A 22,033-nucleotide genomic window follows, 5' to 3' on the forward strand; every position below is an offset into this window, starting at 1 on the left:
AATTAGCTTTCACTGCAGTGTCGAATTAATTTATCAATAGTACAAATTTAAGAACTATTTAATGGCTGTCGATAACTCCATGTTAGACATTAAAGAATATTATTTACATTTTGTGACATTTCATAGCTACATAATTAGTAATTATGATAAAAGTTAATTTAGTGTAATATATTTTTTTTTTTATTAAAATATTTACTATGGACCTGAACTAACCTCCGGGGAGAGTAAGGTCACAACAGAAATCTAAAACATTTTCTCTCTAGAAAGAATGACAAATCTGACCTGTTACCATCCAGGCATTCGCGGAAGAGGTGGGAGAGATTTGTACATAGTGAGAATCAACACTTGGTTAGTCCGGAAGCGCTCGATTTTTTGGACAAGTTATTGAGATACGATCATCAAGAAAGGCTTACGGCACAAGAAGCTATGGAACATTCTTATTTGTGTAAGTGAAATATTTTAAATTTAATTTCGTGCACCACGTGTGCACCAAAATGAAAGGACACTTGAGATTTTATTGGCACTCGATCAAGTGCAGTGTTGCATTTTTTTTTTTTTTTTTTTTATTCTTTATGAAATAATGCTGAACTGTAGTAACGTGAATGAAATATCTTAGGTAAGTCAAAGTTTTTTTTTTATGGATTTGACACTTTTTATACATTATTTAATTTATTTACATAATGCCGACAAATTTCTGGACATGAATCTAAATCATGAGATTTTTTTGGGCTATATCATACTTATCCATCACACAGAAGTTGTGCTCCCAAATTCTATTCCAGATTAAATTTTTTCTACTGGAATTTCAAAATTAATTTGATTTCATTTAAAATTACTTTCTAATTATTAATGCGTATTTTTAAGGCAAATTTTGATATTAATCAGTTAATAATTAGTCATAATATAGCCTGAAAGTAATCTGATGTTTTATGATTACATTTTATTTAATTTGTAATATTTCCAAAATTTTTTATAAAGTTTTTCCCCCTTGATAACTAGATGCAAAAGACAGCAAAAAGCTGATGCTTTTTTGCTCCGGGTTTGAGTCCGGCTCAAATCCCTGAAATTTTTGCAGGTGGTTTCATTTGAATGCATTCGGCCGGTCCTTTGTCGCCCTCGTTGTGGGTTTTGCTGACTCTGAGATAATCAAAAAACAGGCTTTCTTAGTATCTGTAGGACAAGGAAGAGTTAAAAATTACTTTCTAGCAGGAAAGAAAGGAAACGAAATATTTTTTTTTCCTATTCTGAAAGTCCAGCAATGTAGAGGAATTTAAAAATATACTCATTATGTTTGGTATATTATGATCTTTCAATGAATTAATCCATGCAAATATCAGACGTGCAAGAGCAATGCTGCTAAGATTTTGAATTTAAAAGAAGATGAAATCAAAAAGTAAAATATGGATTGTTTGAAATAGTTTCTTACTAAAATTGTGTATCTGATTTATAACAAGATTATCTGTGTCAAGTACAAAGTTCACATTGATGATAAAGTCTATAATGTACCAGAAACCTTAAAGAAAATCACTATTGTAATCAATCTTCTGTAATATTTAATAATTAATAATTTCAGAAATTGAATTATTTATATATATATACATACAGTACAGTACATGCCTAGTGATACATAAACTTTATCATCAACTTTGTTTTTGTAAGTAAGTGTATAATACAATGAATAATTTACGAAATGTTTACATGTAAAAGATATGAAACGGCAGAATTGACGTTGCTGCATTTTGGTGCCAGAACTAGTACATAGATGGCAATGAACGTACGACCTTGCTAATTTGCAGCAAGGATGCGGGGGCAGTGCTAAACCAATGATTCTTCTGTTGTGAAATTGTTTCCGGGTTCTTTAATTGAATGTAAGTCAGAGACTGACAGAATGAAAATTTCTGCTACTTTGTGTGACAATAAAAAGCCACTTTATCTGAATCATTCTAGTCAAAGTGTGAAAGAGGTAGAAATTCACAGAAGACTTCATGCATAGTTTTGAAAGGAAATGCTCAATGGATAAAAGATATTTGATACATTTTTTGACATCCGGTGAATGGAGAAATTGATTCTTTATGAAACAATTTTTCATTTTCATAAATGATTATATGTATATACGGATCTATTATCAACAACTGGTGCTACTGGAACATCATTTGCAAAATCTAATCTGTGTTAAGAAAGCAATATCCAAGTCTAAAAGTGTGTATCTCTGCTTCATAACAATAAATAATATATTGTTTATATGATATTTGTAAACCTTGTGGATGTGCAAAAATTTTACAACTATAGGAACAAGGTATTGGGCACGTTATCCAGATGGGAGGCAGACAAGTGTTNTAAACGGGGTTCTGTTATCCTAGTGGACCAAATTGAAATAAATGTATAAGAAAAGAAACCAAGGTAGACTGTGTGTAGATTTGTTCTCGTCGCAAGCGATAGATTCGTTAACGTCAGAAGTTTTAAGTGTTTGCATATAGAAGGAGGGGGTGGTCTATCCAGATGGGAGGCAGACAAGTGTTGTATGCCAACAATTTTGGCACTTATAAAACGGCAAGAAACAGATACTAGTACGAGCTCTTCCTCTCTACTGTATAGTGAATTTGCATTACTGTTTAACATTGTTACTTCGTTAGATATAATGTCCTTGGAAAGAAAGAAATTACAAAAAAATTTTTATTGATGCAATTTATTATTTTTATAGATCCCATTGCCAAAGAACAACAAGCAAGATTTGTTGAAACCCAAAGAATGTCTGGACATAGCAGCTCACCACCGCCTGTTACAACTTGTAATTATTTTCTATTCGTTTATTTTACTTTATAAATACGTATGCAAATTAACGAACTGTATAGTAGGCCACCTGCTTTATGACTGATATAAATTTTCTATTATAGTAGAAAAAGTTATATATAGTATTTTGTTTTTTGTAAATTTTCAAGCAGTTTTTTATGTAGTTCAGGGTTTATTTCCGAGAGCAGAGCTCGTATACGATGTGGAGCATTTGAAGAAATTACAAGTTTGACTTACAAATGGTGTTTTGTGGAACCCAATTAGGTCATAAAAGCAGAGGTCTACTATATTTTATACCAGGGCTTCTTAAACTTTTTTTATTTACGACCCCATTTATGATTGTGATTTTTTTCGCGCCCCAAAAATATAAAATAAAGATATATACAAATTTGCAAAGAACTAACCTCCGGGGAGAGTAAGGTCACAACAGAAATCTAAAACATTTTCTCTCTAGAAAGAATGACAAATCTGACCTGTTACCATCCAGGCATTCGCGGAAGAGGTGGGAGAGATTTGTACATAGTGAGAATCAACACTTGGTTAGTCCGGAAGCGCTCGATTTTTTGGACAAGTTATTGAGATACGATCATCAAGAAAGGCTTACGGCACAAGAAGCTATGGAACATTCTTATTTGTGTAAGTGAAATATTTTAAATTTAATTTCGTGCACCACGTGTGCACCAAAATGAAAGGACACTTGAGATTTTATTGGCACTCGATCAAGTGCAGTGTTGCATTTTTTTTTTTTTTTTTTTTTTCATTTACTAAGTATCTTTATTTTTACAACCCTCAGTTCCGCTAGGCACCACTGAGGTAGTTTACATATTTACATAATTTTACAGTTTTACATTGGTTTCAGAAGTTACATTAAGTATAAATATAAACAAAACAATTTGAAAANTTTTTTTTTTTTTTTTTTTGAGTAGAAGACTGTAACAATGTTTTACTAATGGCAGCAACATTCATTTTTGATATTTTTCTCGATATAAAATATACTTAAATTTAACGTTTTCATTATTTATTTTCTATTACGAGATTTGAAATAGCCGTGTGGTAACCGCTTTCCTTACAGCTCTGTAGATTTAAATTGGGTTATCATCTTCAGTGACGATGCTGGATGATTCTTAGCTCAAAAGCAAATAGGAAATAAAATAATTCTTCGGTGTCACGTTTGTGCGTGAATTATCTAAATTTTCGACATAGAAAAGAAGTAAAACGACGGAGATAGTCCGAAAAGTCTAGACACTCTGTATAATAAATTATGACATTATACATTCCATTTGTATGCTTGTACAAATTATAATCTTATCAAAGAAAGAAGCATACCAGAACATTCGGTAGTACATTTTTTACATCACAGATAGATATGTAGTCGACCCCCCTATAACACTGTTGATTTTTCCATTTTATATGAATTCCATGTTGTACGAATAACTTAGATTTTACAAATACATGAGCCTTCACAGTCCAGCACACGTATTTCTAAAATCTAAGTGACTCGTACAACATGGAATTCATATAAAAAGGAAAAATCAACAGTGTTATAGGGGGTCGACTGTATTGTCAAATTACATTAAATACATCAAGTTTTTTTTTAACTTTCACCGTCATCGTCGTTAAGTAAAATTGTTAGTTATAACAGCAGCGGTGTTAAGATTAAATTTATAAAATAATTTAAGCAAGAAAATGATGATAATAATTAAAATATTAATCTATTATTATTATTATTTTTAATTGCAGCAACCACAGTATTGAATTCCAACACTATTGCGGGAATGCCTACCTCTCCCGTCGCTTCTCCCAGCATCGCATCTCTACCCAGCACCACGTCTGCTCAGTCTTAAAAATATATCATATCACTTAATATAAATTTGCCTTGGAGCATCCTTTCCAGGGAGCCGCCGTCGGGAACGGAACGAAAAAATAAATAAATAAATAAAGTAAAATAAAGAAAAAAAAATAACGCGAGAGGACCACCTCCGATTTCGATTTTGCCCGAAGCGATCGATGTAGTTCGTCGTTTATGAATTAAATTAATTAAAGTTGGGGGATTTTTTTAATTATTATTATTATTATTATCGTTTCGATTCGTAAAATAAACAATTCTACACGTAAAAGGAAATTTTTAGTATGGACGAAAGTGTGTGTGGGTCCGTCTCCCTGGCAAGGAAGAGGGGCCGTATTTTAAGGAAAAAAAAAAGGTACAGTACAGTACATTTTGTGTTCTAGATCTGACCGTTCTATGCGGAACGCACGTGCCGAGGTGGGAAGTCGTAGCTGCCGTTCCCCCCGTTTCCTAGGCCCCCGACCGGCCTGCCGTGGTTCGTTCTAGTGTCCCACAAAACTATATTGTTTCCTACTTGTGCCTCCGAACGGAAGGGCGGAAGTACGACACAAGTAGTGAGTTATCCATTAGCATAAACCTGATAGTTGGAAGCTCACTCTGATAAAAAAAAAAAATAATAAAAAAAAAAAATTATATCAACAGTTTGTACACATGTAACATATGGCTGCCTTGAGTGCGAGAGTAATAAAAAGAAAATTGTTTCACTCAGATATTTTTGTTGACGTTGTTAAATTTTAATTTTTAAATTGTGTAAAGGAAATGGCGCCGTGACGTCGAGACACCAGGAAAAGTGTAACCTCCGATTTAGCGGGAATTCTGGATCCTGTTCGTGTTTGGAAGTGAAAATTGGGACGACCAGACTTTATAAAATTGCTATTATTATAGAGACCGTTCGGGATAGATTTTTTGCATTTGGGTGTCGGGCATTATACGAGTTAATTAATATGCGGCAACGTCCACGAAATTGTAGACCGATTTCTATAGATTAGACCTTTGTCATCACAAATCGGTAGAGATTTTTTTCTCACTCGAAGCTGTGTAAATTGTGTTATTGACCCTCTCCGAGTGGTGGAACTGTTACTAGTGTTTTATCGCTGATTCGCGACGACGTGGAGGAGGAAATTTCGTAAACGGGGTTCTGTTATCCTAGTGGACCAAATTGAAATAAATGTATAAGAAAAGAAACCAAGGTAGACTGTGTGTAGATTTGTTCTCGTCGCAAGCGAGAGATTCGTTAACGTCAGAAGTTTTAAGTGTTTGCATATAGAAGGAGGGGGTGGTCTTGGATTAAACTGTTCCCGGCTCTGTCAAAGATCACTTCTGAAGTGTCGAATTTCCAGTGATTTTTCTATTTTGGTTTACCTCTGGCGTCACTCCTGGCAGCTCTGTATTTTCGTGCTTGCAATGACATTATTTCGAGTTGTAATCTTGACACTCGTCTCGTTTTTTTGAGCAGTGTCTTAGAAAATGGCGATTGTAATTTGATAACTTAATTCTCCTTGCAGAATTTTCACTCCTCCAGGAAACGTTATTAAACGGTTGTTCTCTTTGTTGTAACAAATTACGTACACTGAGGTGGAGGTTGGCTGTCAAAGGTGCTCGAAACTCATTTCTACTCTAGGGAGGAAGTCTGTTGACGTCATCGCGCTAAAAATTTAGTGCGTAAATTGTAGACCAAAAAAAAAAACACTGCACACAGTTCGATTTTTCTCGCGAAAAGCCGCATTTCTTTTCGATTTCTTTTAAGTCGGTAGTGTTTTTTCCATTGTTGAGGGGATTAATTGCAGAGAATGGCATCGTGTGCTTAAATGGCTCGGTGTGAAATGTGCTAGGGTTGTTTTGCGTTAAGAGAAGTATCGTAGTGCGTGCGTAAAACATCGAATGCAACGCTTGCAATTTAATAGTGCCGTTTTATCACATTCGTAACAACGTTCTCCCGAAGTGGGCGTTAGTATGTTAGTTCTTAGTTAACCAAACATGCCAAAGTCGTGCTGTGTGGTGGGTGCAACATACGGTCGAATGCAAAATATGCATTCCCGGTTCGGTCCTTGCATTTGTTCGCGCGGGCGAATATATATTTTTGGCACTCCTGCGTACATTTCTGTGTTAGCGAAGCGGGTATTGCTTATTTCCACGCGTAGGCGATCGTTAGCTCCGACCGGTGGGGCGCGACGTTACGCCGCGAGTAACCGAATTACTAAAATATACAATAATTGTACAAGTTTCCGATTAACTTCGTAACATTTCCAAAGTCCTTCGTCAGATTTAAATATAGACGAGATGAAAACATTTCGAACTTCATTGCTTTCATGTATTGTTTCTTTAATAAATGATTTTAAATTGTGAAAGAAAATATTAATAAAATAAATAGGTATAAACTAAATGTCAATTATTTTATGTTTAATCTTTGTTTCTATTATTAAACACAATTCGATTAAGTAGAACGTAAAGGCCGTTAAATTTAAAATTGTTTCTTAAAGTCCTCACCCATAAATTAGTTTATGGGATTCGTAATTTTTCTGTGTCGCATTTTTAAAGGAACCGTAAAACACTGAAGGTTTCTTTGTATCCAGTTCTTGTACTAGTATGCTATTAGGTATACTACAGTAATATCCTGCTTACTAATATACAGGGTATATTATGCTGAAGAAATGAGTAATGTCAAAATATTTTGGTATTACAAGAAACTATCCTATATGGGAGGATCCCTTGTGTATTTACAGTGTTTCAAAAGTAGTGGTTTCTATTAATTCCTTTCATCCGAAACGATTCTTATAATAATTTATTTTTCGAGTAGAATAAGGATCCTAAATTTAAACGGACCACTACGATGGATCCTATCCCTCGGCATTGTTAAATAACTAATTTCGCTAAGGATTAGGAATTCCTGTAATGGGTCATGTAAACAACGGATTCCATTTCGCGTGACGTCAACATTGCATGAAATTAGTCGCGTTGACAATTAGAATCGAACCGGGGATGTGGTCTTCACTATTTTCCATTACGCCGTTTCGGTACGTAATGGTAACAAAGGCTTACCTGACACCTCACTATGCATAAATGTTATGTTGGATGTTATGACGTTCGAATGCCCAAAGTAAACCTCCCGTTGCTGTTGGATATAAAAAATTCGGTATTGTAGTAAAAAAAGGCTCCTAGTATGTGTGTCAGACCACGAAGAGTAAGGCTTGAAGTTGAATCATTTATTAGCAGAATTTAATTTGGATTCGGGAACGATAAAGACATTTTTAAAACTTGAGGAATTATTAATCAAATATTTCCATATTGGCGGAAAATGGCGGAATGGACAAAGGGTTCGAGAGCCGGACGAACCTCCTCTTTCACAAATTCTTCTACTTGACTCTGAGCTCTACCCGTGCGAGTATCTGGATCCAAGTAAGACTCCAAGTATTCGGTCAGATCGGAGAATAATGGATCGTTCTTTATCATTTCGACAGCGTTCGGACTCTTCTTCTCGTTTCTAAACTCTGTGGCTATTGTAGTTTCTAAGTTTTGCAGGTGTTTTTGACACCGCACCCTGTTTTCGCCTCTCTTCATCAGCTCTACCAGAATCAGTTCCGTCTCCAAAAGGGGCAGCTCCTCTCGATTTCGAAATTCTATCGTTCTGCTCTCCACCTTCAATTCGCTGATCAGAGACAACAGGTTGTCCAGCAACACATCGCACGTGACCAAAGCTTCTGTTGTGTAGGTACTGATTCCCCCCAGATGGTGCCGCGATTGCTCCATCCAGCGCGTGGACGATTGCGATAGAACGTGCAGAAATAGGCTCATCAGGTGCTGAGACGTGTCGCGGCACGCTCCACTTTTGGTCGAAAGGCACGACTCAACCTTATTTTGGTACTCTTCCCCCGTAACGATGGTTTTTCTCACTTCTCCTAAGGAGCGAAGTATGTCTACATCGGTGGCCATCTTGTGAATGCTGGCTCCCAATGATGATAGGTGCGATACAATGCGCTCCTCTTGTTTCCCGCTTTCTGATTGGCGAGAGAGGTGATAAATCCCATCGAATCCGGACAATCGACAGAATTCCTTCTCGATGAAAGAGATTTTGGGATGGTTTCTTTCGCAAAGAGAGAGCAGTTCTCGTTGGTTGCCGTCGAAGCCTTTGATGCCCGAACATTTGAGATCGTTCCTACACCTGCCGAGGGCTCGAAGATCTAAGAGAAGATCCTGTATCCATAGGCAGGCTCTCTTACCCACGGTGACAAAACAAGAAGGTTGTAAGTGTACGTAGCCTACAGTGGGAAGGCTTTTGTACTCCAGTGCGAAAGCCGACAGATTCTCAATGCACGCGGCCAGTTTCACTAGAATCAGATCCAAGGCTTCTTTGTTCAGGATACAATCGGCGATGGCTCGAATGTCTTCGACAGACGCTCCCAAATTAATAATGGGTTCTGCAGACGGACACTTGCGACGGTAGAGGGTCAGATGTGCCTCTAAACGATCGCAATCCATTTTTTCGGTTGCCTCGAAATCTACATCTTCGATTTTCTCTCGCATCTCCTCAATCTGCCACTGATTGATCTTCAGGCCCGCCTTTTTCTCAGCCGAAGCCAGGTGGATCCATAGTTCTCTCCACGTGGATACCAGGTTTTTGGTGCTGAAATTATAATCCATCTCCTGACTGGGTGGTGCGTCGGGAAATTGCCTGAAGTACGAATAATTGTGGGCTTCGAGAAACCGCGAATCGGTCTCGGGAGGTAGAGCAAAGGAGAAAGTTGGTAAACTCCTCTTCCACCAATCTTGACGGGTTCGATCCCTCCTACCCCGTTTCAATCGAGAACTTCGGAAGAAGTCAAAGCCAGCGGATTCGAGTGATCTGTAACCGTCGAATTTAAGACTGCTGTCGTGTCGATCGGAACTCCTCTGCTCTAAGTCGTGCCTCCATCTTGATGAAGGCATCACCCGCTCGTGATCCTGTTCCAAATAGGCTCTTCGGCGAGATCCGCGTTCATTAGCAGAAGCGCGATCTTTAGACATTATCGAGCGGCGTAACAATGGCAGGCACGCAACAATAATCTAGTGTGAAGCGTTGAAACTCGAGAAGACAAAGAACAAAAAAACGAGATTTATTAAACTGAAGAATAATAATTTACATAAAAATTCGAGTTTTCAACCAACTCGATTACAAAATATACAACTAAATCGTCATCGATAGAACACTAGGAAAGGTTCCTAATGAGGAGGACTAAAACGGAAGCGGAAGCTGCCAACAACTGTTCGTTGCGGGTAGAGGAAGAAGCGCGCGAATGAGTGTCCTGCTCGTCGTTCGTCTCTATCCTATTTGGTCCTCGAACTTCTCTATTGGTGAATCTCTCACGATTTTGATCTCTCTGGATCGTTTCAGCTTCCGCGAAATCCGGCGGCTCCAAATATTTCGCGGTGTCGTTTCCGCATCCCACTTCATCCGAGGCTAGCTTCATCACTCTCTGAGTGTCTCCTCCTGCGACCGAGTCGGAGAAACTGCATTTGACGTGTCTAAGTTGCTTCTTCCACAGCAGACTCTGCGAATTGTTTAAGTAGTGGGTTGCTGTCCACCAAAGCCCGCAGTTGCATCTAAGAGGGTTTTCTGGAAGGAAAATAAAGTTGGATTTTATATACAGAAAGCGCTGGTATCGTGTTATTTGCAATAAAGGAGAGGAGGAGGAAAAACAAAGCAACTTCAGGAGAAGCGGCGATTTAAGGGGGAGACGAGCGACCTTCCCTTAAAATGGCATTTCTCTGTCGATCTCGAGTGATGGACGGACGAGCCCAACCTTCGATTTAAACCATTTAAAACTATATTAAAAACTCGGTTATACCCGGCGCTACTTTAAAATGTATATTAACACTCGAATTTATTATTTCTTTCACTGTTTTTAGTGTCGAGTTCAATCGTCTCTCTCAAATATTCACGATAAATAAAATGCCATTTTAACTAAAGAAAATATCACCAGAAGAAATTTAGAAACTTTTGGAATGCACTTTTAATTCGATAATTATAGATTAAAAGGGAAATTTAGTTTCTAACTTAATCGATTGATCAGGAAGAGTGGGAACAGAACAGGAAATCCGGAAAGCACTGTGACCAATGAGGAAATAGCTCCCCGATTCATGTATTAGAGACGGCAACGCCTCGGGAGATTCGTTCCGCCTACCTCAAGGGTTCCCAAAAATTTTTTTTATCTGTCGACACCTTCGAGGCTTCCTTTACCTTTTATCGACTCCCTTCTGTTTTATTGCTAATACAATTAATAAATAAATCTACTAAATCTGTATTAATCCACACGCGCGCTTTCGTAGAAAATATCGATTCCCGTGGGTCGATATCGATCATTTCCAGGGCCCCGCCTAACGTCTTCGTCTCGAACGATCGGAATGTCTCATTGGTCTGCCGGAAGCAATGGTAAAACGTTAGCTCCGCCTCAAAATATCTACTTCCCGCCCATACCACGTTAACGTTTAAGGCATTTACTTATCGTTAATCACACGCTTTCAACGTTGTAAAATCCTTTATGAATCGTCCTTTGTTATAAAAAAAAAACACTTCAAAAATAATTTTTTTAGCCTAAAAGCTATCAAAATTAATTGTCCGCGTGGTTTATGTATTCAATAGAAAGTGATGTGAACTTGATCCTGATGATAGGCTAATGATTTTAAACACTAATAAGTAGTCGTCGTATTCACCTATTTGTTGAACCATACTTGAGCTTAATATGTTTAAATATTTTGCAACATTAGGTTAAAATCAATAAAACTTTGCAAGCTTAAGTTACCTTCCTGCTTCGCCACAATTTCTGGAATTTGCCCTTTCATTTTGCACAATTGTACGAAATATTTGTTCATTAAATAGTTTTAAAGATTACCAAATGACTGTTTGACCTCTCATATTGTGAACGTTTTTCCGCTGGAATGTATAATGTAACGGATTGCATTTTTATACATTAAAGAAGAAAATTCCCTTAAGAAATGTTCACTCTGTTTTGTGGGTGGAAAATCTTCAGAGGGGAACAACTAAATTGTCTATCGATAGGTTTTGAAGGACTCCTATTGGCTACTTTCTGTTGTGGGTCGTGTCCTGTTCTTCACGCTCCTCCCATACAAATAAATCTCGATTTATTCTTCTATTAAGGTCCACGAAAGTAACAACGAGTGTATGTAATTTATCCCCCTATCATTTGAAAATGTATATAACCTTAAATCCGTGTTAAGTGTTTGTAAATCTGTCTACGGGTTAGTAACAGATAGAATGTCACACGCTAGTGTCGCGTAATTATAACACGAATACTAGGAACCTTTCTTACCTTTGAAACGGAAGATGAAGTCTCTTTCTAGTCGTCGATCCAAGTAAGAAAGAAGGTAAGGAGATAACCCGTGAAGTAAGTTGAAATCAAGACCTATCTGTCTTAATTGGGGGACGGGCATAAACAATCGATTCGGCAACGTCTGTAATTTGTTATAGTTGAGCAGCAGAACCGTGAGATGGTTCAGACCCCGAAAAGATGAAGGATGGATGGAGGAAATCCTGTTTCTCGACAGATCCAATCGGCTCAAGTTACTCAGAGGAAGGAAGGCGTTCTCTGGAAGTTCTGTAATTTGATTACGGAATAGGTCCAAAAAGTCCAGACGAGTTAGGCCCTTAAAGGTACCCTCCTCCAATCGGGTCAGATTGTTACTGGACAGAATCATATCCACTAGACCGGATAATCCTTCGAATGATCCGCTTTGGATGGTCACGATCTGGTTTCCGTCGAGGAAGAGGTCCCTTAATTTGGGTAATCGGACGAAGGAACCCTTTTCGATCTTCGTTATTAAGTTATCCGTCAGAGATAACCTCTCGAGATTTTCCATGCTCACGAAAGCTGCAGGCTCCAATCTTTCGATTTCGTTGCTACTCAGATCGATGTCGACCAGTCGATTGTTGGAAAATGAACCCGAAGATAGGGATCCCAAACGGGCTTGTCGAAATCTGAGAGCGCGCAAATCGGGAAGGGCCCCGAGAGCCGCGACGGGCACGAAATCAAGTTCGGACCCCAACTTGCATACCAAACCGAGGTAAGTGGCATTACGAAAGCCTATCTCCTCCCAGATGCCATCTCGAGGTGTCAGAGGTCCTCCGACGTAGCAGTTGAGGCTCCTTCCTTCGTCGGAACGACGAAATTCGCAGTTACAGTAGATAGAAGGGGAGAAAACGTCGCAGGTGTCTTCTAACTCGCCTTTTGTTAAGATGACCGGGTGCAGGATCAGTAGCAGCAACGGTAGCCATCCCCGACCACCTTAAAATGACGCGTAAAAATACCAAAATTAGTTATTTATAACAATTTATGCTCCTTAATTTAAAATTACTCTGTGTATGTTATGTTTAAGAGGGTGTTTACAGGGCACGTGTCGAACTGTTCTTCGTGTTTCGCTTTTGACTCTCAACAGGTGAGTGGTAGGCAACACGCATAACTTAAAATGCACGCGGAGAAGCCAACTTGTAGGGGTTGAGAAGGGTTTCCTATTGAGTGACGTTCGAGCATCCCTCGCCATCGATACACGTCACTCACCCTCACACAAACGCATACATACATACAACGCGCGTGCGATTTGACAACACGTGTAGCGTTACGCTAAATGTAACAAGATTTACAATGATGCTACGTTACTCTTAAATTAGCACGCGCGTAACTGTGACGAAATGATTCAAGACGCGTGAGCTACGCCACTGCGCGTAGCTTCGGACCGACGCACGAGTGGATGTAGAGAAATTGATTTTTATTGGGATAAAATTACGTTTTATCGGCATACGTAAACCGGCGAACGACGCCATTTTGGTTTATAATTAGTTACGCATCGCTTTCGCGCGAGCGTTGGCGGAACATAATGCGAATTGTCTAATCGCGGCGGCTCCGCTTCGCGACGCGACAACGTTTAGAAAGCCGGAAGGTCAACAGCCCAAATTGTCGTTAATCAATTAACGGAATGGAAGGAGGAGAGCCGAGGTCGCGCTTACCGAATACCGCGAATAATTAATTTCGTGCCACCGTGCATTAACCGATTATGAAATAAATAAATTAGTGCGTTGGTTACGGATGGCGGCGAGACGCGCGTCGTTCCGAGTTTGCGATTTTGTCGCCGCGATCAACAGATAAATCGGCGTGCCGAATTGGACGATCCCCGAAATTTAAAGGAAAAAAAAAATTGCCTAAAAAGTCGCAATTTTTCTCGGAGTACGAGAAGAATTCTTTTTTCTTTTTTTTTTCAGTGTTTTCATAGTTTTAATTGCTTAAAAAATATTTATTTTTCGACCTTCTTCCTGCAATTTTTGCTCGCTTCGAGCGTCGAGATAACGAACAAAGGACAAAGATAATTACGGATAATTACAACAGCGGCTCTTAACGGAATTTAAAACAGAAAAATTACTTCGTCGCCTACGACTTAACAGAAAAGAATCGGCGTAACTCCAGCTCAAAGATAGTTTATCCTTAGATAAAGGATTCTTAAGGAGAAGGCTCCTTAAAACAATGATTAAGGATAACTTAACGTTCTAAAGGTTATTTACAGAAGGCAGATGCCGCCTAATTAAATAAATTTGAATAATCCAGACACTAATTATATCGAATTTGTTCGAATTTATCTAATTACACGCAACTACCGTGTACAAAATTCGATATTAGTCACGCTTATTTTAAAAAAGAAGCACCCTCCTTACAACTGTCTGCACTTTAACACGCGATTTAGACGATGGCGATCGAGAAAAAGTAGAGGTTTTTCCTCTAAAATTGGAGGAAATCTCGCTAAAAAAATTCAACGCGATTAAATATGGCGGCGATCTCTGGATTATTATACAAATTATTATTGAAAACGATACGTTTTTTGGAGTAAAACTAATTTAGTTAATGAATGAGAGGAAGGAGCAACATCTCACCACCTTCGTAATTAGCATTTTTTTTTTTTTTTTTTTTTATAACGATCGACGAATATAACGTGCAAAATTGGGGCATGGCATCCAGATTTCTATTTTTAATAACAGTAAAAATTGTATACTGTATAATATAATAAATGCACTCTACTAAATTATATAAGCTGGGAATGTAATACGTGTAATTTATGCAAGGATGCACCTTTACTATCCTTAGAAGTGGAATGAGTCAGTAAATCTTGAGTCAGGATCACTTAAATAGGTAAAGATGCGGTTCGTTCCGACAATCGTCTACGCTTCAACGGTCCTATTTTTATCCTTAATATTCGGTTACTAATTTGTGATTTGTTCGTTTCGTATAAATTTGCAACCTGTTCTCGCTTTTGCAGGGGTTACGAAATGTCATTCGCCCGTTCGTAATTCACAGGATTTATCTCGACGAAGCGATAACTTATCGGTTGTTAAACCTTTATCAACGACAATTTGAAAGTCGGCTTACCACTTCCGGTAACAGAAATAACGTCTAGGAATCATTTCCGGGCAGAAGGGGGCGATATGTAAATTATATTAACGAAAATTCGCCGTTGAGTATTGTGGATGCGGGAGTGGTTCCTCACCACCTCAACTCCTCATCCGTGCAGTTTAAGTCACTTAAACTGCACGGTTGAGGTGGTGAGGAACCACTTTTTTGCCTCTCCAAACGCGAATACGACAATTATTTAGTGCGAGTTTCTTTTAGGGGGGTATTCGGAGCGAATTTTTGCACGTGCGGGGCAAGTGTTTTGCAGGCGTTTCGTCACGAGTTTGCATTCTTGCACGTTACTTATTAAGAGCCCGTCACGAACTATGTCACGTCCGGAGAAGATTACTTTATTTACACGTTAACGCGGCTCGCGTCCTTCTGGACCACTTAGGCCACTTAAAGTACCGAACAGAAGTGACTTTCGGAATAATAGAAAAGGCGGAAGGGCGTAGGAACTGGAGGAAATTTGGAAGAAAAAAACTACCTTACTGACCTTTCGGGAGAGATCGCGTGACATTCCCGTGTTGTGTATTCATGACTCCTCACTCTTTCCGTCTTCGCGAACGTCGCGCCTTGTCTCTAAGTTCGACGCCGGCGCTTCCTCCTCCTCGGCCGTCACGTGACCGGAAGAGACGTCCGGAGCGCGCGCTATCGTTTATCCCCGGCTTCCGCCCCGCCATCCTCACCACATAATTAGGAAAGAGTCGATTCTAACATTAGTCGACCTTGCGTAGCTCTAAGTTTACTCGACCTTCTAGTTTCGGTCTCGTACGGGAAGGAGGAAGTAACAACTCCTATAAATACTCTTTTACTCGGTTACGATAGTAATAAAACGTTACGGAATGGCTTATAAATACGTTTCCTGCCTACAGAAGTCGTCCGTTAGAAAAATCGGAGACGAAAAAAAAAAAAACAATTGGATTTCGGGGATTTCTTCACGCGCGTAACGCCAGGTTGGACTGTAAATTACGATCGTAACTAAGATTATTCCTCTCGAATTGAGAAAAGAAAACGTGCGTCGATATCAACCGGTCGCATGCAATTATAATTTATCGTTACGCATTCTTACGTGTTCGTTGCGTCACGCATTCACCTGAAGCAAAGAAAAAAAAATTAATTTATTCATTTATTTGATGTTGTATTTAAATTGTTGAGTGAATAAATGGTTACGAAATTGTTCGCAGAAACGACATTTAATCCTCTGTTATCGGAGATGTTACGCTGATAAGTAAACAATAAAATAAAGTTCAATAAAAATGTTATTGTGCTGTTAAAATTTTAACATTCGATGCGATTTCGAAACAAAATATTATGCAGATGAAGCTGAAATGAGGATTTTCCTCATTTTACAAGAATTTGGATGGCAAATCTGTTGATATTCTTTCCAACACGGGATTATATTCATATGTGTATTATTTCTTTACGCGTATTCCTGTATATTCATTCCCTTTACAATTGTACACGGGCGTATATTCCGCAGAATTTAACCCGTGTTTAACAATTGTAATTGAAGAAAGTAATCGAAATTAGCATACAAAAGTGAAAAATTGATGGCATTATCTGATAACTGAGGTTAAATTAATCGAATCTTTCCGAATCGTACACCTACAAATACGTAGGTGTACGAATACCAATGATTTTCTAGGAACTAAAGATGGATACATTCAAGAAAGGATCCTAAAGCTATAGATATACTCAAGAGGATAGAGAAGAGGTCCTATATATAAATATATATTAACTCCAGAAAGGGTCAAGAAGAGTGATAAAAGAGATCGCCACTTATACTCGATTTTGGCATTATTGACCTTCACCTTCCTGTTAACTTTAACAGTAGTTTTATTGAGGAAATTAGTTAGTACCTAATAACAATTATCTTAATTTGTTATTTTTTGGATACATTTTTTTAATTTACAATTTCCTACTCTCGCACATTACTAACATTTTATCTAATCTTGCAGATAAGATACAATTCAACACACTCTTTAACATCAACAACTCATTGTAGATGTTAATACTTTACGAACACCAGCAGAAAACAGTGTTAAAATAATTTTACAGACATTGAATATTCTGAAAAATTGTTAAATTATATTAAATAATTGACGAATAAGCTAGGCTCTTAATGAAACTAAACACTTATTTTAAGTGATTCGAGTAGATTAGTAAATTAGATAAGATTCTAAACTTAGAACTAATCTATGTTTTTTTTTTTTTTTTTAAATAAACTAGGCATATATATTTTTAAAAAATTGTATATTGTTTGGAACTTTGAACTGTAAACTGTTATCAAAGGATTTGAGGCTAGAAATAGCCTACCTGACACTCTGCAAACATTTAAACTAACAAAACAAACGTGTTTGTTTCTAACGTTAAGGAAAATTTTACAATAATAAATCGTCAAATAAAAGGTTTGTAAATAATTTTTTTACGGTAACAACTTTGTATATTTGTGTAGAGTTACATAATATAATGTTACGTTAGTAAACAGAGCAGCAGTAAACAATATAACGTTACAAACGTAACATTATATTGTTTACTGTGCTACGTTAAGGGAAAGTTAAAAAAAAAAAAACAAAATATATAAACCAAAGCTGTTTTGCAAGGTTTGCAACAAATCTGCAACGCTTTGCAGTTTCCAGGATGCAGAATTGCAATACCAAATTCAAATATGCAAATACTAGTGTTATTAAACGGCATCGAGATGGATTCTAACATTATAACATGAATTAGATAATTACATTCAGGAGTGGGTTCGAGCCCCGTCTAATGTCATACGTATTAAAATTGTCAAGGCCGTATTACCCGTGTCCAGGTTCCAGAGTTTTTTTTTTGGGCCCCCTCTGGCACTTCAACCTTTCATCCCGTTACAGCTAACAGCCTGACCCTGGTACGAGATATAGACATCAATACATAGACTTGTTTTTTTGTAAAATAATAATAGTTTTTTTTCTTTTTCCAGGGCAGCGTGCCTTTATTTTCCAGTCCCTAGGCACGTACTGTACGGTATGCCTTAATGGTTAAAACTGGCCTGAAACTTGTGATTTTTTTTAGTTGTTTATATATTAAACTTTAAACTTGCGGCACTAAAAGGTGTGAAAATGTAGACGAAAATTTGATTTATAATACGAGTCATATTAAAGAACATAATCACAAACTACTTATTTACTTTAGTGTACTTAAATTAAACTATTCTAAGTTTAAATATCAACGTAATGATTATGATACATTTTCTATATACGCTTGAACCTTGCAACTTGAATTAGAACTACAGAATTAGAGCAAACTATTTAAATAAACGGCAGGAAAAAATCCAGAAAAAAAAAATATATATATATAATTTTCGTTAAAATGTTTTTGTTCAACTGATTGTATAATACAATTGTATTTAATAAGGAGATAAAACTCTTCTATTATTCCCATTGTAATACATTGTAGATTAAGACTGGTAATTTCGACACAATAAGGAATTTCACTCTCAATTATTACAGATACATTACTCCATTCGGTTATAGATACATTATCCTGTCGAATTTATTAAATTATAACTTCGCCAAACTGCCAGTTTAGTGTAATTATCTTGATACCGTATCCAAACACTTAAACGTAATCCGTTAAAGATGTGTTATTCTACAATTATTCGGACGTATTTATATATAAACACTATAATATAAATCGTAGTCATTTATTAAATAAGGGAGAGATGGTTCTAAATGTGGGGGTGTCGTCTTCTTTTATTTAAACGTTCATCTTTCTTTTTCAATGGCACGTTATTCAATGGGCAAACCAATAAGATTGTAGGTTGTTGCAGAGATATTTATCAAATAAATCATTCTTATTAAGTAGTTATTTTTACAATTAATGTTTAATTCATTATACGAGATGTAATGTAAATAAACCAGGTTATTCCTTATATATAAATACAAAATGATTTACGTATACTTTCTTCACAGTTGGAGGCAAAACAGAAACTTTTAACAATCTCATATATATGCAAATGAATTATAAACTATTACATAATATTTAATTATTTCCGCATTATTTTAAGATAAATTTTTTATTCTAATATATTTTAATAAGAGTTAACTATATGACATAGAAAATGAGAGTTCGATTTACGACGTGTATTTCCTTTTATGTCGTAAAGTAAAGTGAAGTAAAAGCTTTTAGACAGAACTTTAAGAAAATGATGAAAATGTCCTTGAAAATCGCATAAGAATTATTTATGCGGCATAAAAACTATATGAATTATACAAATATCAAATTACTGGCAATGTTTATTTTCACTATAAAGGAATTTGAAGGTGTAGAATGATACATATTTAAAGTGAAGCCGAAAATATCTATTTTTTTTTTTTTTTAATTTTATAAAATAGTTGGACTAATATTACTGTAATTTGTTTAAAAAAAAGGACTGTTTCCATTCATTTTTTTTATTAAAATAATTTATAAATTGTACTGTACGTTCTGGCTTTAAGACCGGCATATTTGTTCTAATTATAATTTATGAAATTCCATATTTTTGTTGATCATCTGTAAAGTATGGCGATCGATCGAAAGAAATGAAGCCCGAGATGTTTACATTTTTGGAATCGAGGAACCCTTAAATGTCTAGAAATGCAACATTTTGCGGGATTTTTCTGTATGTGTATGTATATATATATATATATAACTTATATGTGTTTACCCAGTTTAAAGCTTAATTAATAACCCCTGTGTCTTTTGTCGAAAATTTTTGAAATTTTGGGGGAATGTTTGTGTATTAGGGGCATAGATGTTATGGTTAAAGGTCAAGGAATGGGGAGATAAAGGAGGTCGTGTGTATTATTAAGAGTGAAGTCGGACTTGATGGCGATTTTACTCTTTATTAGCATTTATAATTTTTTTTATGAAACTCATCTCTACCATCAAAATTAACTTTTATGCCATTTCATTATAAAATCTCACAATAGATGGCGCCACATAAAATTTTAAATGTTTTTTTGCCGGTAAAGTTAGGCAACTTGTTGCTGGATTGCAAAAAAAGCAGACGTTTATTAATCTGACATTTAACAGGAATTTTTATATAAGACGAACTTAATGCAAATAATATCAATATGTACTGTACAGTACGTACTGTACAGTACAGTACCTTTCAACGTTACTACGGTCTATCGTATTTTGAATGAATATGTCGGTGTTCTTAGTTTGTTATTCCATCTATCGATTTACTGTACTTATATTATTATTCTAAATACATCATTCTTGAACAAAATAAAAAAAAAATTCTACTAAAAATACTGTATAGTTAATGTAACTTAACCTAACCGAAGATCCTCCATTGGGGTTACCTAGGTATACACTTTGGTCAATATTTACCTATGTGCACCATCATGGCGGCGGTCGCGACTGTTCGTGCTCCCGACGGACTTGAATTGATACGTGTGTTCAAGAATTACCGTGAATCAATAACTAGTGACGTTAAATAATCGGCGGCCTGCCGGCGGATCCTTTCCGGGAGGAGTCTGTCGGGAGCACGAACAGTCGGGACCGCCGCCATGACGGTGCACATAGGTAAAGATTAACCTACACTTTAACCGAAAAAATTATTCGGATTCATAAAATATCATAATTTAATGGTATTTTATAAAATTATTTTATTTACCTTCGTGAGATGCAAAAATTTTTTTAAAGTAAACGCAAATTCTTTTTTGTTTTACAGATATTTAATATGGCGTCCTCAATTCAGAAAGCAGACGATAATGACGACATCCCGGATGTAACAATGGAGTTAAAATAAATAATTTATTTATTTATTTATGGAATATTGTAAATAAAGTTATTAATTGGATATTATTTGATATCATTTCTTAAGATATATAAATTATAATTCAAATATAAGAAATTGTAATAACTAGGATTTCTCAAATTTAAAATATCCAAACAAAATGGCAGATGAAATATTGATGAATTTGTTTAAATGTAATAAAAAAAAAAAAAAAATGTATTAGATTTGATCGACACAAACTTTTAAGTGGAATTGATACGAAATTATTAAGAATTTTGCATGGAACCTATATTGTATGTTTACAATATATTTGAAATATAGCGATGAAAACGTCGGCCGCAACCTCTCTAATAACTTAATGAGAACTTCTTTTTTGATTATGTAAAACGTGTTATTGTTTGACTCGTCAACATTATGGGTTATTGGAATCCATTTTTTTGCCTATTGAGAGTGAACTAAAGCCCACGTAGAATACTTCATTTATGAAATCACATCCATTGTTAGTCTCATACAGGAAAGATGGGATCCATGTTCGTCCGAAAAAGTTTCCAGGAGGGGCAAAGCTTGAAGATAAATCAATACATTAATACATTTTTATTTAGTTATTTAATTTTCGGAGGATTTTTCACAGTTAGATTATACAGTATTGCATCAATACAAAAAGACAGACAAAGCGCTCTCGCCGGCCAAGGGAGAGGCGATCCTCGTACCTTGCCGGTCATGGGTGAGGCGATTCTTGTACTGTCAGCACACAGAGATGATCCTTACTCTTACCGACACAATCCAAGAACAAAGCAATCGGTGGCAATATCCACCAGTGGCGATGTGGATAAAACCACTGAACGTTGTAACTTCGTTGTGGAGTTTTCCAGGTTTTATTCGCGTTAGTAACATCTAAATAGGGTGCCAGTTTCCTATAAAAGACCTCCCGAGAGGTATTCCCCTTTGGCAGATTGCCCACGTGTCGTATTGCCGTATACGAATAAAACCAAAACAAAAAGGAATTGGTCCCAACTGCTTTGTTCTTGTGCTCTGTTTCTTTTTTGCGTCTATTTTCTGTTAGGTGCACGCAATGCTGTTTTTTTTATTTGACCCCTAAATTAAACGTGCTCAAGGAAACATCAATTTGCCGTCAGAAACACTACAATACATATCTAAATTATAATTACTTAAGCTAAAATTACAGTTGAAAATACGTCCTTTCTT

The 22,033-nt window shown here is 36.6% G+C and overlaps 3 protein-coding genes across 4 annotated transcripts in view; 1 reads left to right on the top strand and 2 right to left on the bottom strand.

The window, feature by feature from the left end:
- Positions 1–5,299, top strand: part of LOC111618829 (casein kinase II subunit alpha) — a 55,593-nt gene extending 50,294 nt beyond the window's left edge. Inside the window, exons 11-13 of one of the 2 annotated variants that reach the window (XM_023360416.1) lie at positions 264–445; positions 2,702–2,788; positions 4,531–5,299. In XM_023360416.1, the coding sequence (XP_023216184.1) occupies positions 264–445; positions 2,702–2,788; positions 4,531–4,634 (373 nt within the window). In that variant the 3' untranslated portion in view covers positions 4,635–5,299. The remainder of the gene's footprint in view (positions 1–263; positions 446–2,701; positions 2,789–4,530) is intronic. The other variant, XM_023360417.1, reaches the window with a different exon arrangement.
- Positions 5,300–7,724: 2,425 nt separating this feature from the next.
- On the bottom strand, positions 7,725–9,734 carry LOC111618830 (adenylosuccinate lyase-like). Its single transcript, XM_023360418.1, has one exon. It carries the CDS (start codon positions 9,635–9,637, stop codon positions 7,907–7,909), a length of 1,731 nt encoding a protein of 576 aa, XP_023216186.1. The 5' UTR covers positions 9,638–9,734; the 3' UTR covers positions 7,725–7,906.
- A 47-nt stretch (positions 9,735–9,781) lies between these two features.
- Positions 9,782–15,831, bottom strand: LOC111618831 (decorin-like). The gene is made up of 3 exons (XM_023360419.1): positions 15,557–15,831; positions 11,941–12,912; positions 9,782–10,226 (listed from the first exon to the last, which is right to left on the bottom strand). Exons 1-3 carry the CDS (start codon positions 15,597–15,599, stop codon positions 9,820–9,822), a joined length of 1,422 nt encoding a protein of 473 aa, XP_023216187.1. The 5' UTR covers positions 15,600–15,831; the 3' UTR covers positions 9,782–9,819.
- Positions 15,832–22,033: the final 6,202 nt, after the last annotated feature.

The sequence above is a fragment of the Centruroides sculpturatus genome, unplaced genomic scaffold (genome assembly GCF_000671375.1).
Source record: "Centruroides sculpturatus isolate CEXI.00-Female unplaced genomic scaffold, Cexi_2.0 scaffold13, whole genome shotgun sequence".
Taxonomy (NCBI): Eukaryota; Metazoa; Arthropoda; class Arachnida; order Scorpiones; family Buthidae; genus Centruroides; species Centruroides sculpturatus.

Bases quoted from the DNA above. Each gene is read 5' to 3' on its own strand.
- LOC111618830 (XM_023360418.1), bottom strand. From the start codon at position 9,637: ATGTCTAAAGATCGCGCTTCTGCTAATGAACGCGGATCTCGCCGAAGA.
- LOC111618831 (XM_023360419.1), bottom strand. From the start codon at position 15,599: ATGAATACACAACACGGGAATGTCACGCGATCTCTCCCGAAAG. The intron at 12,913-15,556 runs GTCAGTAAGGTA...CGTCATTTTAAG, and splicing joins CACGCGATCTCTCCCGAAAG to GTGGTCGGGGATGGCTACCG. The intron at 10,227-11,940 runs GTAAGAAAGGTT...TTTTCCTTCCAG, and splicing joins CTTCATCTTCCGTTTCAAAG to AAAACCCTCTTAGATGCAAC.